The sequence below is a fragment of the Electrophorus electricus genome, chromosome 4 (assembly GCF_041902795.1).
Source record: "Electrophorus electricus isolate QZ-2024a chromosome 4, ASM4190279v1, whole genome shotgun sequence".
In the NCBI taxonomy this organism is placed as follows: Eukaryota; Metazoa; Chordata; class Actinopteri; order Gymnotiformes; family Gymnotidae; genus Electrophorus; species Electrophorus electricus.
This window is the reverse complement of record NC_137500.1, coordinates 31509080-31522553: the sequence shown is the minus strand read 5'-3', so window position 1 is coordinate 31522553 and position 13474 is coordinate 31509080. Positions and strand designations below refer to the sequence as shown.

Here is a 13474-nt window from a genome sequence, read left to right as displayed (position 1 = left end):
TGACTGACAGAAGCATGTCCATGAAATGGCCATGTAGACTAGTCTGTCTTTTCATTCTACTAATGGAGTCTTAATTAGGTCTTAATGGGCTCTTAATCAACATAACCATCCTCACCGTTTTAACCCACAGTTGAAAGAAAAAAAGAACTACCAGAGCCTGCAGTAAAGCCACGAGAAAAGGAAATTTCTCCTGTTGAAGGTAGTTGTGATATTGTTTTGGTATCAATAGTGATGCTCCACTTATCTATTACCCTTAAATATTTGTGTCAGTTATGTTATTGATGTTGTTTGCTGTGATGCATGTTTAAGCCTTATCTGAGACACTGAATTCTACTTAAATTGTCTGTTGTTTTAAATATCTCATATGCTTGGCTTGTGTGATTGTTTCTTGGAAAGTTCTTCTTGATTGCTCTTTATATCAAAATATGGATAGACTGCTACAACCACAGAACCTCCACTTGACCCACCAATTCATACATGTCATCCAATATTAAATGTGATATTGACCAGCTACACAGATGAAGATGTCCTTATTAATCATCATTTTGGAGTGACTCTTAGTAGACTAAATTTAATGCAAATATCCTGTTTCTGCATGTGCGCAGCCTCGATAGAGGTTTAAAATATTCTTATGTCACTATAATTATTCTGAAAGCATCTTAAACTGAATGTTTCTTTTAAGTTAAAGAGAAGAGTCAGAAGACTGAAGATAAACATATCATTAAGACTAAGGATGAGAGAACATTGCCTATACAAGGTAGCAGACCAAGCAGAAGTCCAGGAACCCATTAGATTACCTTGCTTAACAAATAACTTATACTTGATATTCTTGTGATCTTTCTCTGACAATTCTTTGACATCTCTTTGAAATTACTTTGAAGAATTTAAACCAGAGGAGCATATATTACCAAAGGCCACTCATAAAGAAGAGCAGACACCCCTTGGCCAGCTTATTCAAGGTATTAAAAGAGGAGTATCTTGAAAATTCAAATTAAGCACATTTACATATATTGCATTATCTTACATGTAAAACATATCTTATGGGTAAGTAACCCTTAAGTCCAGTGTCATGTCAAAGGACTGACATGAAATGTATTTTCCTCCAGTGAGAGGAGACCAGTATACCTCTTCTTGTCTTTCTTCCGGAGTGTCATTTTTTAACCTCACTACTATAATGCAATTTCCAGAGTTTAATGAAGTTCTATCCATCCATCCATCCATCCATCCATCCATCCATCCATCCATCCATCCATCCATCCATCCATCCATCCATCCATCCATCCATCCATCCATCCATCCATCCATCCATCCATCCATCCATCCATCCATCCATCCATCCATCCATCTGTTTCATTCAATACCAATCAAAGCTAATCTTAATATATACAACTATAGGCAATATACATATTTGTCTCCATTTTTAAAAATGAACAATACTTTCATTTATGTCTGACTTTTTTGTGGGTATATTTTTAAATCAGATGCTGAAAAGGGACCTGTTGCAGCACCTGCACCTGTAAAGAAAGGTATGATAACACTGTCCTGAATGCTATCCTTTACATCATGTTCAAATTCTCTAAGTTTGTGATTTGCAGTATGCAGCTTAAACTGAATCTTTTAGATAGTTAATGTGTTGTTACTGTGCTTTCTGTATAGTGGTGTTGTCTTCTGTTGTATTATGTCCTCTTGGTCTTTGTTTATGTTGTTTGTCTTTTTGTAATTTAGTTAAGTCAGGGAATGTGGACAAAATGTTGTTGTGTTTGGTGTGATGTGTTTTAATTGTATATGTGTAGCCTTTGTTTGTTGTGTAATGTGCTAAATTTTCAAATCTAAAGGGAAACCTCTTAGTAAGGAGGAAGAAAAACTAGAAATGCCAACTCTAAAGCCAACTAAAAGGATATCCAAAGACAAGGAGGAAGAACAAGAAATGTTGAAACTGAAGAAAGTTCATAAGCCTCCACCAGAAAAGCATGAAGAAAGCGAAAAGGTCTGTGCTGAAGCAGTCACAGGGGTTTTAATTACTGACTCTTATGAAGCTGAAATGTACTTTGAGAAATATGAACGAATCAAGAAACCTGAAGAAATAAGACCTGAAAAGGACAAAAAGGAGCCAGTTAAACATGCTCAAGAACCAGAGAAGATGAAACCAAAGGAAGACAAGGAAGAAAAGCCTGATTTGAAGAAAACAGTCAAGATTCCAAAACAGGGCACAGCTGATGAGCCAGACCTGGCTCTGAAGAAAGTAAAGAAATTACCATCTGAAACAAAAGAACCAGAAACAGTGAAGTTAAAACCTTTTGAAAAACCTAGAAAACCAGAGCTTGAACCAGAAAAAGACACTAAAAAGGAATCAAAAGAGAGAGAACCTATATCTTTTGGAAGGGAGAGAGAACCTGTTAGTTTTGAGAAAGGTGAACGATCTCGGAAAGAAGATATTCCGAAAGAGCCAGAGGTTCCTCCCAAAATAGTGGAGCCTTCTAAACTCCAGGAAAAGAAACCAGATGAGGCTGTATGTAAACCTGTTGATAAAGATAAAAAAGGTGAAATGCTGGACACACCTGATACACCATCATGGAAAGGCAAGAGAATCCCCCAAAAAGATGAGGAGCCTGAGAAGGTTCAGCTAAAGCCATTTGCAAAAAAGCCTTCAGCTGGCTCACCTGCAGAAAAGGAGACTCCTGAGCCCAAGGAACGAAAGCCTATAAAAATATCACCACCAAGTAAACTGCCCAAGGATGGAATTATAAAAGAACCACAAGCTCCTGTGAAAGAAGATGAAAAGCATAAAATACCTGACAAAGAGTTTGATAAGAGACCCGATCATGTACCTCAAGAAAAGGAAAAGAAGGAGATTCCCAAAAAAATAACTCCTGTGAAAAAGGATGTGACTCCAAAGCAGGAAGAGAAGAAGCCTCTAATAACCAAAAAAGGTAGTTTACCCAAGGAGCCTGAAAAGAAAGAAGAAATTGTACTTAAACCTGTTGAACTGGCAAAAAAGGGTTTAGAACCCAAAAAGACTCCTTCACCCAAGGTTGACCAAGGAAAACCAATTGAATTAACTCCTGTGGCTCCTGTGGAGAGGAAACCAAGTGGAACTGTGGCTGTGGCTAAGAAACCACTCCCTGAAAAGGTATCGCCCAAAGACTTAATTGAAGCTGTTACCCTGAAAAAGGTACCTAAGAAAGTTTCACCTAAGGAGGAAAAGACCAAAGAAACTCTTCCAATAAAAGGAAAAGGAGAGACTCCTGTAATTAAAGAGCTGTCCCCTACAGCTGTAGAGATGAGAAAAATCTCAACCCAAATGGAAGAAGAAGTATTTGAAGAAGAGATGATTGAGGTTGGAGATGAGGAAGAAGAGGAGACCTGGGGATGGGAGTTGGCTCCTCGTGATAGTTATGGCTCTGAAGACTTAGAGTATTTGGAAGAAGATGCACTTGAGACTCCAGGGATACCAGGAGGTAGACGAGGTGAGAAGGAGACTATGGCTCCTCACCAATGAATGTCTTATTTCCCCTGCTCCGGAATTCATCCTTTTTGTCACCTGAATAATTTTCATACCCATCTTCATGTCCATGATTAAAAAAGTTTTAAATCTTGTCTTCATCTGTGTTAGTCTTCATTGTGGCATGTTGTCTTTAACGTCCTCTCATCTTCTTAAATGTTTTCCCATACAGTGACATAAAATTTAACAACGGGGGTCACTTTTTTACATTCTTTACTTACAATTTCATTAATTGATGGCATGATTGTTATTATCCTCATAAGCAATTCCCTCTTGTTAATATTGTTCTCACATTTCCCTCTGTGATGTTATTGTTGATAATACATATAAACATATTAGTTGGTAATGTGTATATTTAATCTCCATGAATTGGAAATGATTTGTGATGTGTTTGTTCAGAGGGAAAACCAAAAGAGGAGGTGGGTAGAGGGAGAGGTTTGACACGTAAGTATTTTCTGCAGAGACTTTATTCTTTATCCCTGTACTTTTTTTTTTGCACTGTTCTTCTGCTTATGGCTTTTGACATAAAACTTTTGTTTTAAGCTTTATTCTTCTGATTTTATTATTGCATTTGAAACCTCCATAGTTGAACCCATCCTACATTCATTTTTGGCTCTGATTGTTTCTGCTGCTTAAATTTATGCATTCTTCCTATTATTTTGTTTTGCTACTCATTTTGTCTTCCCTTCTTTCATCCATTAATTCATGTCAACTAAGATATAAATACTTGACCTTTTCAGATCCCCAATGCTATTATCTCTACAAAAAAATACTGGCCTTTTTATTTTGTCAGTCATAAAAAGTGCCACTGAAAAATTCAACTTCTTTTCAAATTACAGCAAGGCAAACTCCCTCACCTGGTGAAGTTGGACGTAGAAAGGGTCTAAAACCCGGCGCGGGTGGTGAGAAACCTCCAGGAGAGGCATTTGGTTTCCAGCTCAAGGCTGTCCCTCTGAAGTTTGTGAAGGAGCTTAAAGACATAGTGCTGCTGGAGGCTGAGTCAATTGGATCATCTGCTGTATTTGAGTGCCAGATTTCACCTTCTACTGCCGTTACATCATGGATGAAAGATGACAGCAACCTGAGAGAGAGTCCAAAGCACAAGTTTACCTCTGATGGCAAAGACCGTAAACTGGCAATTATTGATGTCCAGCTCTCAGACACAGGAGAATACACATGTGTAGCCAAGCTTGGAAATAAAGAGAAGACCTCTACTGCCAAACTTATTGTTGAAGGTAATGCTTTATCTATAAGACAGGAGCAGGTTTTTGTACTTCTGGGAAACGTTCTGATAAATTGAATATCCTAAAAGGTTACTGAATATAGTCTGTAATCCACTTTTACAGAGTTGCCTGTGCGATTCACTAAGACCCTGGAGGAGGAAGTTTCTGTGATAAAGGGACAACCAATGTATTTGACCTGTGAGTTAAGCAAAGACAGGGATGTGGTCTGGAAAAAGGATGGAAAGCCACTCTCAGATATTCCTGGCAAGATAGCCATCAATGTAATTGGTCTGCAGCGTGCACTGACGATTCAAGACTCCAATGATCTTGATGCTGCTGTTTACACATGTGAATGCGAGAACCTCCAAACCCAGTCAAATGTCAAAATTACGGGTATGTAAAAGTTAGCAAATTGTTTTTGTATCTACCTAAACTGGCATACACCATTTACCTTATACTTTTTTTAATTGATAGAAATCATTAGAGACTGGTTGGTGAGACCACTGAGAGACCAGCATGTGAAACCAAAGGCCACAGCTACCTTCAAGTGTGAGCTCTTCAAAGACACTCCCAACTGGAAGTGGTTCAAAGGAGATGAAGAAATTCCTACCGAACCCACAGATAAGACTGAGGTTAAAAAAGAAGGAAAAGAAATCACATTGAGCATAAAGAATGCTCAGCCAAATGATGCTGATGAGTTTGCTATTGAGGTGGAAGGTCGGAGATACCCAGCAAAACTCACGCTTGGAGGTGAGTGACATCATTATAATTCCTCTCTCAATTTCCCTTTAGTGTTTACAAGCCATCACTTGACATTATTCTTTTGTTTTTTCTTATAAATTGATTATGCAGAGCGTGAAGCTGAGATTCTGAAACCTCTGGCTAGTGTGGAAGTGGTGGAGAAAGAAGAGGCCAGCTTTGATACAGAAATATCAGAGGATGATGTGCCTGGGGAATGGAAACTTAAAGGACAGGTTCTTACAAGATCACCGGTAAGATAAATGCACAGTTTGAACATGGGTGAAGTATAATTTTTTACACAATGATTTTGTGAACTTGAACTTGACCTTAATATTTTTTTCCTTTTTAAGACTTGTGATATTAGGGTAGATGGAAACAAACGGTTCCTTACTCTGAAAAATGTTCAGCTTGATCAGGCTGGAGAAGTTACTTACCAAGCCCTGAATGCCATCACTAGTGCAATGCTAACAGTCAAAGGTATGTTACGTAAAATTAAGAGGGAAAATAATTAAGTAAACCTTGCACCATGCATATGTGAATGCATAATAAACTTTGTTAAGAAGCTGTGAGCCAGATTTTTTATTTTTTTTTGGATAACCTATATTTAAATCCACAGAAATTGAAATGGACTTCACAGTCCCACTGAAGGACGTTACAGTTCCTGAAAAGAAACAGGCAAAGTTTGAGTGCAGCATCACTAAGGATGTGCCTAAAGTGTTGTGGTATAGAGGATCTGATATTGTAATATCAGACCAGAAATACGATATCATTAAAGATGGAAAGAAACATATGTTGGTCATAAACCTGTGTGAATTTGAAGATGAGGGCGATTACTCTATAGAGGTTTTGGGTAAAACTTCAACAGCTAAACTGACAGTGGAGGGTAAGTCATGGTTCAAGCCGTTGTCTTCTGTCTTTGATTCGAAACTAGATTAAATTTCACTTAATTTAACTGAACTAACTATGTGTTAAAGGTATGAGGCTGAAGTTTATTTCGCCAATGTCGGATCAAACTGTGAAGGAAGGTAAAACAGCTTTGTTTGAGGTTGAGCTGTCTCATGAGAATGTGCCAGTGACGTGGTACAAAAATGAAACAAAACTGCATACGAGCAGAACAGTGCTTACCCATGTTGATGGAAAGAGACATATATTAGAACTCAAGGAGGTCACTCTAGATGATATTTGCCAAATAAAGGCAGAGGCAAAAGGAATATCAACTACAGCAAACCTGACGGTGCTAGGTAATGTTTTATGGGGTTTTATTTTCTTGTACTTGTGTAAAATTGTACTTATTGTGCTGTTTTTTTTCTCTGTTGCTACACATGTCAGCAATGGAAGCTACTGCTTGTAAATGCATTTGAGCTCACTGATATTTCTGTTTTCAGAGGGAGATGCCTACTTTACTGTTAAATTGCAAGACTACACTGCAGTCGAAAAAGATGAGGTCATTCTTGACTGTGAGTTGAGCAAAGATGTTCCTGTGAAGTGGTTCCATAATGAGATGGAAATTAAGTCCTCTAAGATGGTTTCCATGAGGGCAGAAGGTAGAAGGAGAATCCTAACCATTAAGAAAGTGGCAGACAAAGACAAGGGCCAGTATGTCTGTGACTGTGGAACAGACAAAACTTTGGCTACCATGAATATTGAAGGTATGTGCTGAATTATAAGTAAATAAGCAAAAGCATTGCTTATTGTATTGTGTGATTTTCAAACCTTCAATACCATTACCATTTTGTGCAGCTCGCGACATCAAGGTTGTTCGACCCATGTATGGTGTTGAACTTTTTGATGGTGAGACTGCACGTTTTGAAGTGGAACTGTCAGAGGATGATGTCCATGGTCAGTGGAAACTTAAAGGAGAAGTTCTTGTTCAGTCACAGGTAATACTAGTCATGATCATTGTGGACTTTTACCAAGCAAAAATATTGTTGGTTATATTAAATTACCTTATGTCAACAGGATGTCGAAATCATTGAGGATGGAGCTAAACACATTTTAACACTGTACAACTGCAAAGTTCCCCAGACTGGCGAGGTTTCATTCCAGGGTGCCAATGCAAAGTGTTCTGCAAATCTGAAAGTGAAAGGTAATTGTACATTCTTCTTTGTACTGCTTATGCCATGCCACTGAGTGTGGATTAAGTGTGGATTAAGCTTTACCTACTTCTTATCTTTTTATTCACAGAACTCCCAATTACCTTCCTAACACCTCTGAGTGATGTGCAAGTGTATGAGAAAGACGAAGCAAGGTTTGAGTGTGAAATATCTCGAGAACCAAAGACCTTCCGTTGGCTAAAGGGAAGCCAGGAATTGAAGGCTGATGATAAATTTGAAATCCTCTCAGAGGTTAAAAGGCACACTCTAGTTGTCAAATCTGCAGCCTATGAAGATGAGGCCAAATATATGTTTGAGGCTGAAGACAAGAGAACCTCTGGCAAACTCATCATTCAAGGTCTATACAACTCTTTTGTAATTAGGTTGAGGTTTGATTCATTCAGGTTTCCAAATAGCAAACATCTCTCTCTCTCTCTCTCTCTCTCTCTCTCTCTCTCTCTCTATATATATATATATATATATATATATATATATATATATATATATATATATATATATATATGTATATGTATGTATGTATGTACATATATCTTCTTCTTCGTAGGCATTCGTCTTGAGTTTGTCAGACCCATCAAGGATGTTACTGTGAAGGAGCGTGAGACAGCAGAGTTCCGCATTGAACTGTCACATGAGAAAGTTCAGGTCACGTGGTACAAAAATGACGTGCGTCTGCACCCGAGTAAAGTGGTGCACATGTCAGAGGATGGCAAGATCCATACTCTGTCCTTCAAGGAAGTGTCCATTGATGATACCTCTTTAATTAAAGCCGAGGCCCTTGGGAAAAGCTGCGAGGCCATGCTTACTGTTCTTGGTGAGTAAGGAAAGATGCAATATTCAAAACATGACAGAATATTCATGACATGATGGAATATTCAAGACATGCTACTCAATAGTGTTGGTAAAACCTAAGGATAATTTTATGCCTTTTTTTTTACAATCATTAGAGGGAGAAGCTTACTTTACAACCAAGCTTCAGGATTATACAGCCGTTGAGAAGGATGAGGTGGTGCTGATGTGTGAACTGAGCAAGCCCACTGCTGAGGTAAAATGGTTCAAAGATGGCAAAGAGATCACTCCATCAAAGAATATCCTCATCAAGGCTGATGGGAAGAAACGAATTCTAATAGTTAAGCGTGCTGACAAGAGCAATATTGGCGAGTATGCTTGTGACTGTGGCTCTGACAAAACAACGGCAAAGCTGAATATTGAGGGTATGTGCTTTTCTTTATAAATCTTCCTTTGGATTCTCTTACATTTAACAATGGACTTACCAATTGATTTATTTCTTACTGTCACTCTCATAAAACCCCTGCAGATCGTGACATTAAAGTGGTCCGACCACTGTATAGTGTGGAGGTCACAGAGACTGAAACTGCTCGCTTTGAGACTGAGATCTCTGAGGAGGATGTGCATGGCAACTGGAAACTCAAAGGAGATGCTCTACACCAGTCTGCGGTAATTTTTATAGTCAGAAACTGTAAATCAGACCTTTAATTAGGAGTCATCTTTAAGATATTTTTTGAAAGTTGAGATTGTTATAAATGCTTTGTATAAATATAATGGTTCTGCTTTATCTCATGTTATAAACTGTACTCTCTCAGATGAATTATTGTAACTCCTCAGTGCTATACTGTGATGCATGTTTTTCCACCAATTAGGATTGTGAGATTAAGGAAGAAGGCACCAAACATATGCTCATTCTCTACAATGTGCAAATGGACATGGCTGGTGGTGTGGATTTCAGTGCTGCCAATGCTAAATCTAGTGCTCACCTCAGAGTTAAAGGTAAGAATAATGTAGCGATAAACCATGAAGACCAATTACAGAGCAAAAAAGTCATGAATGCAAACTATATTATAAAGTAAATGAGAAGTAAATAAATAAAAAGTAAATAAAATACTTTCCTTTAGCAACTAAAAATCTGTGAATGCAGTGCATTATCAAGCTTTAAAAAGTCTTTCCAAATATTGTGCCCTATTAAGTTGGTGGTAATTGTTTACTAGGCCCAGGGTTGTGGACATTTAATGTTTTAATCATGGAAATTGGTTGCATTTCAACCAATTTGGGTAACACAGATGTACATTTGGGGAATACGTACCCCAACATTCTCCATTTCTTGGAAAATTCCAAGGTGTTGATTGACAGTGACAGGCTGGCCAGCATATTCTCCTGGTAGGGGGTGGGCTGCTGGCCAATCAGATGTTGTGGCTATTTTTGAAGTTACATACCATATCCAGAGCAGGTCCATCAGTGATTGGCAGAGCTTCAAAGATACACCGTGGTGTTTTTTTTTACCTTTTTTTTTTTTTTTTGATGACCATATACATCTTAAGGAAACTCAATATGCTAATGATCTAGGCCCCCAATGTCAAGTCACTCTCCAGCTGTAACTCTGCTTGTCCCGGGGGTTCTGGGCTCCAGAGCAGTGGCCTGCTGTCAGCGGGAAAGCACAATGTGGATTTGCAGTTAAAGACTTACTGGTGTCTCTGGATCTGGAGGTGACTAACAATGTCTTCTCCTCAATTCAAAGCACGAGTAATAGGCCTTTTGCGGCCTCTCAAGGATGTTACGGTTACAGCTGGGGAGACTGCTACCTTTGACTGCGAGCTTTCATATGAGGGCATATCTGTTGAGTGGTTCCTTGGGGGTACAAAGCTGGAACCAAGTGACAGGGTAAGTGTAGGAGGATATAAACTGTGCATGTGCATGCATGAATCATGTCTGAATTGTTAGAAAGCCATATTGTTGTTTTGACCAAGGACTTTGTTTGATTAGGCTAATCGCTCACTTTCAAACATGGTGACATGTTTATTTATTACTACAACAAGCATTTTCCAGTTTCCATTTATAGCTTTAGGCTTTACATGGTTGGAATGTTTTATAATTACAACAGTAACACTCATATTTTATCCAGATAATGCATGAATCCTGCATATGCTATCTACATGTTTTCTGCATATAAGGCCTGTGAGTATCAGGCTTCAGCTGAGCGGCTGAGCATTTGATATGGGGTTTGCAATAATGTCTTAAGCTATTCTGCCCTGCAAGCGTTCCTATGGTTATTTTTAACTGCTTCAAAACTCCATCTTCAGTGGCAGGTGGCAAGAGGCCTGCTTACCATTCACAATTTAAAGTGAAAATTAATATTGTTAATATATAAATTGTCCAGATAACTGTATGTTTGTCACTGAATGTTTGAGGTATATCATATAACGTGTTTAATAATTAGATTAATAATTTATCAATTATATAATTTATATAAAAACTTGATTGTTTTGCTATTGGTAATGGAATGTTGTGAACCTTTACTGTACAGTCAGAACAGCTGCTATTATGACACTGATGATTAGACCTACATTGATGAGTGTTTTGAGACTTACCGTACTGTAAGATGTGAATTAAATAATTGGTTTTAATGTCCTCTTTTTTATACAAAAATAAGGAGTGTTAATACAGAAGTAATTATGAGTATTTTGTAAATGGTTAAAATAAATAGAGTTTTTGCTACTATGGATAATGCTTAAACCATTGTGTAAAAAATGTGTTCTTGTCCTTGAGTGTTATTCATTGCTTATATATCTGTTATATATCTGTGGCCAAATAGAGATTGAGTTTTTATTTGACAGAAATTTAAGTGTGTGTTTAGATAATAATAAGCATAAGTCTAATGTGTTTACTATCATAAGAAATGTACATCTTTTAGTGCATGTATTTTAATAATATAAGTTACATACATGCTGCAAATGAGTTGTTCTCAGGCTAGAGGGTTATTCCAAGTATAAAAGGCAGAGGTGCAAAAATGAGACCCATTCCTGCTCCTCAGCTGCCAGCGTCTATTGCAGGGATGCAGTAAATAGCCTTCTCCAGGCCCATGACAGAGAAAAGGGTAACAGACATGTTCAGCAATATGTCTGATATCTACAGGTTGTCACCCGAGCAGAAGGCAGAAATCACACGCTGACCCTTAGAGATGTGAAGCTGACTGAGGCAGGAGAGATAAAACTCACTGCAAAGGATTTCCAAACTCAGGCTGAGCTCATTGTAAAAGGTAGGTGCCATTTTGTGTATTTTAAAGTATACACAGTTGAATCAGTACATGTTTATTGGCTAGAAAGGTGCACTAAAGTTGTTCATTTGACACTGGTGATTTTACCACTTAAAAATGTGCTACAGATGATGAAAACACTCTCTTTTGGCCTGCAACAATAATCATAATAATCATACATGTATGATGTTACAAATCATTAAACATTGCTCAGAGTTTGAATAAGTACTTGGAGTCTGAATAAAGGTTGATTGAATGGTTGATTTCAACTAGATTTAATAGCTCAATATTACAAATATTCCACGCTAAATTTGGATTCTTAAAGAATGTTCCTTTAAGTACAGTTAATGTATACAAATAGCTATAACTACAACATAATGGCATATTGCCAGTATTAGTAATATATGGAAAATAAAAGCAAAACAACATTTACAATACCATAACAAAGCTGTTTTGTGTTGTTCTGTCACAGCCAGAGAAAAGATAAAAAATATTATTCCATAATGCATTCCATTAAAATATCATATGAATATAGTATGTATGCTGGTATTTTTCATTACCAAAATTGCTTTAATGTTTAATATTTTTGAATAATCTCTTCCAATAGAGCCTCCAGTCGAGTTCACCAAGCCCCTCGAGGACCAGACTGTAGAGGAGGAAGCTACAGCCATACTAGAGTGTGAAGTCTCCAAAGAAAGTGCAGAGGTCAAGTGGTTCAAAGATGGACAGGAAATCCATAAAACTAAGAAGTATGAGATGGTTGCTGATGGTCGCCATAGAAAACTCATCATTCAAGACTGCACACTTGATGATTCAAGGACATATACCTGTGACGCCCTACACTTCAAGACTTCTGCATTCTTGAATGTTGAACGTACGTTTTTATTTTAATAAAATGGAAAATTTTAATTTTGCAATTAATTTCTAATTTTGCCTATTTGGAGTAATGTTATTTGTTGAATTTAGCCCCACATGTTGAGTTCACTAAGCCACTCCATGATGTTGAGGTCATGGAGAAAGAGTCTGCCAAGTTTGAATGTGAAGTTTCCAGAGAAAGTGCAAAGGTATTCTTATTGTATGTCTTTCTGTATGCCTATTTACTGAATCTATGTGGCATATTGGCTTATTGGATACACGAGTAATTTGCTTGGACATGTAAATGATTAGATATATCTTGATTAAATGTAAATTAACCAGTCAGTTACTCTGTACTTCACTCATTGTATTACGTTCATGTAAATGATTCTTGGTTCATCTTTGCAAGGTTCGTTGGTTCAAGGATGGAAATGAAATCAGAAAGGGCAAAAAATATGAGATCATTTCAAAGGGAGTTCAACGCATCCTCATCATTAGCAAGGCAGTATTTGATGATGAGGCAGAATATGAATGTGATGCAAAGACCTCCAGGACCTCTGGCATGCTGACTGTTATAGGTTAGTTCTCATTCACCATGCTAATATACCCTATCAGTCTTTAATAGCAGACAGCCAATGAATTTGTTTGATTTTTTTCATTACTGCAGAGGAGGAGGCAAGATTTACGAAGAACTTGGCTAATGTTGAAGGAACTGAAACTGACAGTATCAAACTGATCAGTGAGGTCTCCAAGCCCAGTGCAGAGGTCACATGGTACAAGGGTGACAAGGAACTGCCTGAGGGTGGAAGATATGAGCAAATTACAGATGGCAGAAGAAGAATCCTTATTATCCAGAACCTTCGTATGGATGATGCTGGAGAATACCACTGCAAACTGCCCAGCTCACAAACCACAGGGAACCTCAGAATTAATGGTAAGCAACTTAGTATTATTTTTGAGCTCAGTGTTTCTTTTCAAAACATTTCCATAAAAG

General features: G+C 37.7%; 1 protein-coding gene across 29 annotated transcripts in view; it reads left to right on the top strand.

The window, feature by feature from the left end:
- The window catches only part of ttn.2 (titin, tandem duplicate 2), a 162119-nt gene that overhangs the window by 71277 nt on the left and 77368 nt on the right, over positions 1-13474 (top strand). For 25 of the 29 annotated variants that reach the window (XM_081713292.1, XM_081713286.1, XM_081713282.1 and 22 more), the window contains 27 exons: positions 131-199; positions 683-757; positions 882-959; positions 1482-1526; positions 1836-3467; positions 3902-3946; positions 4342-4737; positions 4849-5118; positions 5200-5475; positions 5578-5717; positions 5817-5943; positions 6083-6349; positions 6441-6707; positions 6852-7115; positions 7207-7346; positions 7426-7552; positions 7651-7917; positions 8125-8391; positions 8525-8791; positions 8896-9035; positions 9239-9365; positions 10111-10253; positions 11505-11628; positions 12233-12499; positions 12592-12689; positions 12890-13058; positions 13148-13414. In XM_081713292.1, coding sequence (XP_081569418.1) covers positions 131-199; positions 683-757; positions 882-959; positions 1482-1526; positions 1836-3467; positions 3902-3946; positions 4342-4737; positions 4849-5118; positions 5200-5475; positions 5578-5717; positions 5817-5943; positions 6083-6349; positions 6441-6707; positions 6852-7115; positions 7207-7346; positions 7426-7552; positions 7651-7917; positions 8125-8391; positions 8525-8791; positions 8896-9035; positions 9239-9365; positions 10111-10253; positions 11505-11628; positions 12233-12499; positions 12592-12689; positions 12890-13058; positions 13148-13414 — 6354 coding nt within the window. The remainder of the gene's footprint in view (positions 1-130; positions 200-682; positions 758-881; positions 960-1481; positions 1527-1835; positions 3468-3901; positions 3947-4341; positions 4738-4848; positions 5119-5199; positions 5476-5577; positions 5718-5816; positions 5944-6082; positions 6350-6440; positions 6708-6851; positions 7116-7206; positions 7347-7425; positions 7553-7650; positions 7918-8124; positions 8392-8524; positions 8792-8895; positions 9036-9238; positions 9366-10110; positions 10254-11504; positions 11629-12232; positions 12500-12591; positions 12690-12889; positions 13059-13147; positions 13415-13474) is intronic. The other 4 variants (XM_081713303.1, XM_081713299.1, XM_081713298.1 and 1 more) reach the window with 3 other exon arrangements.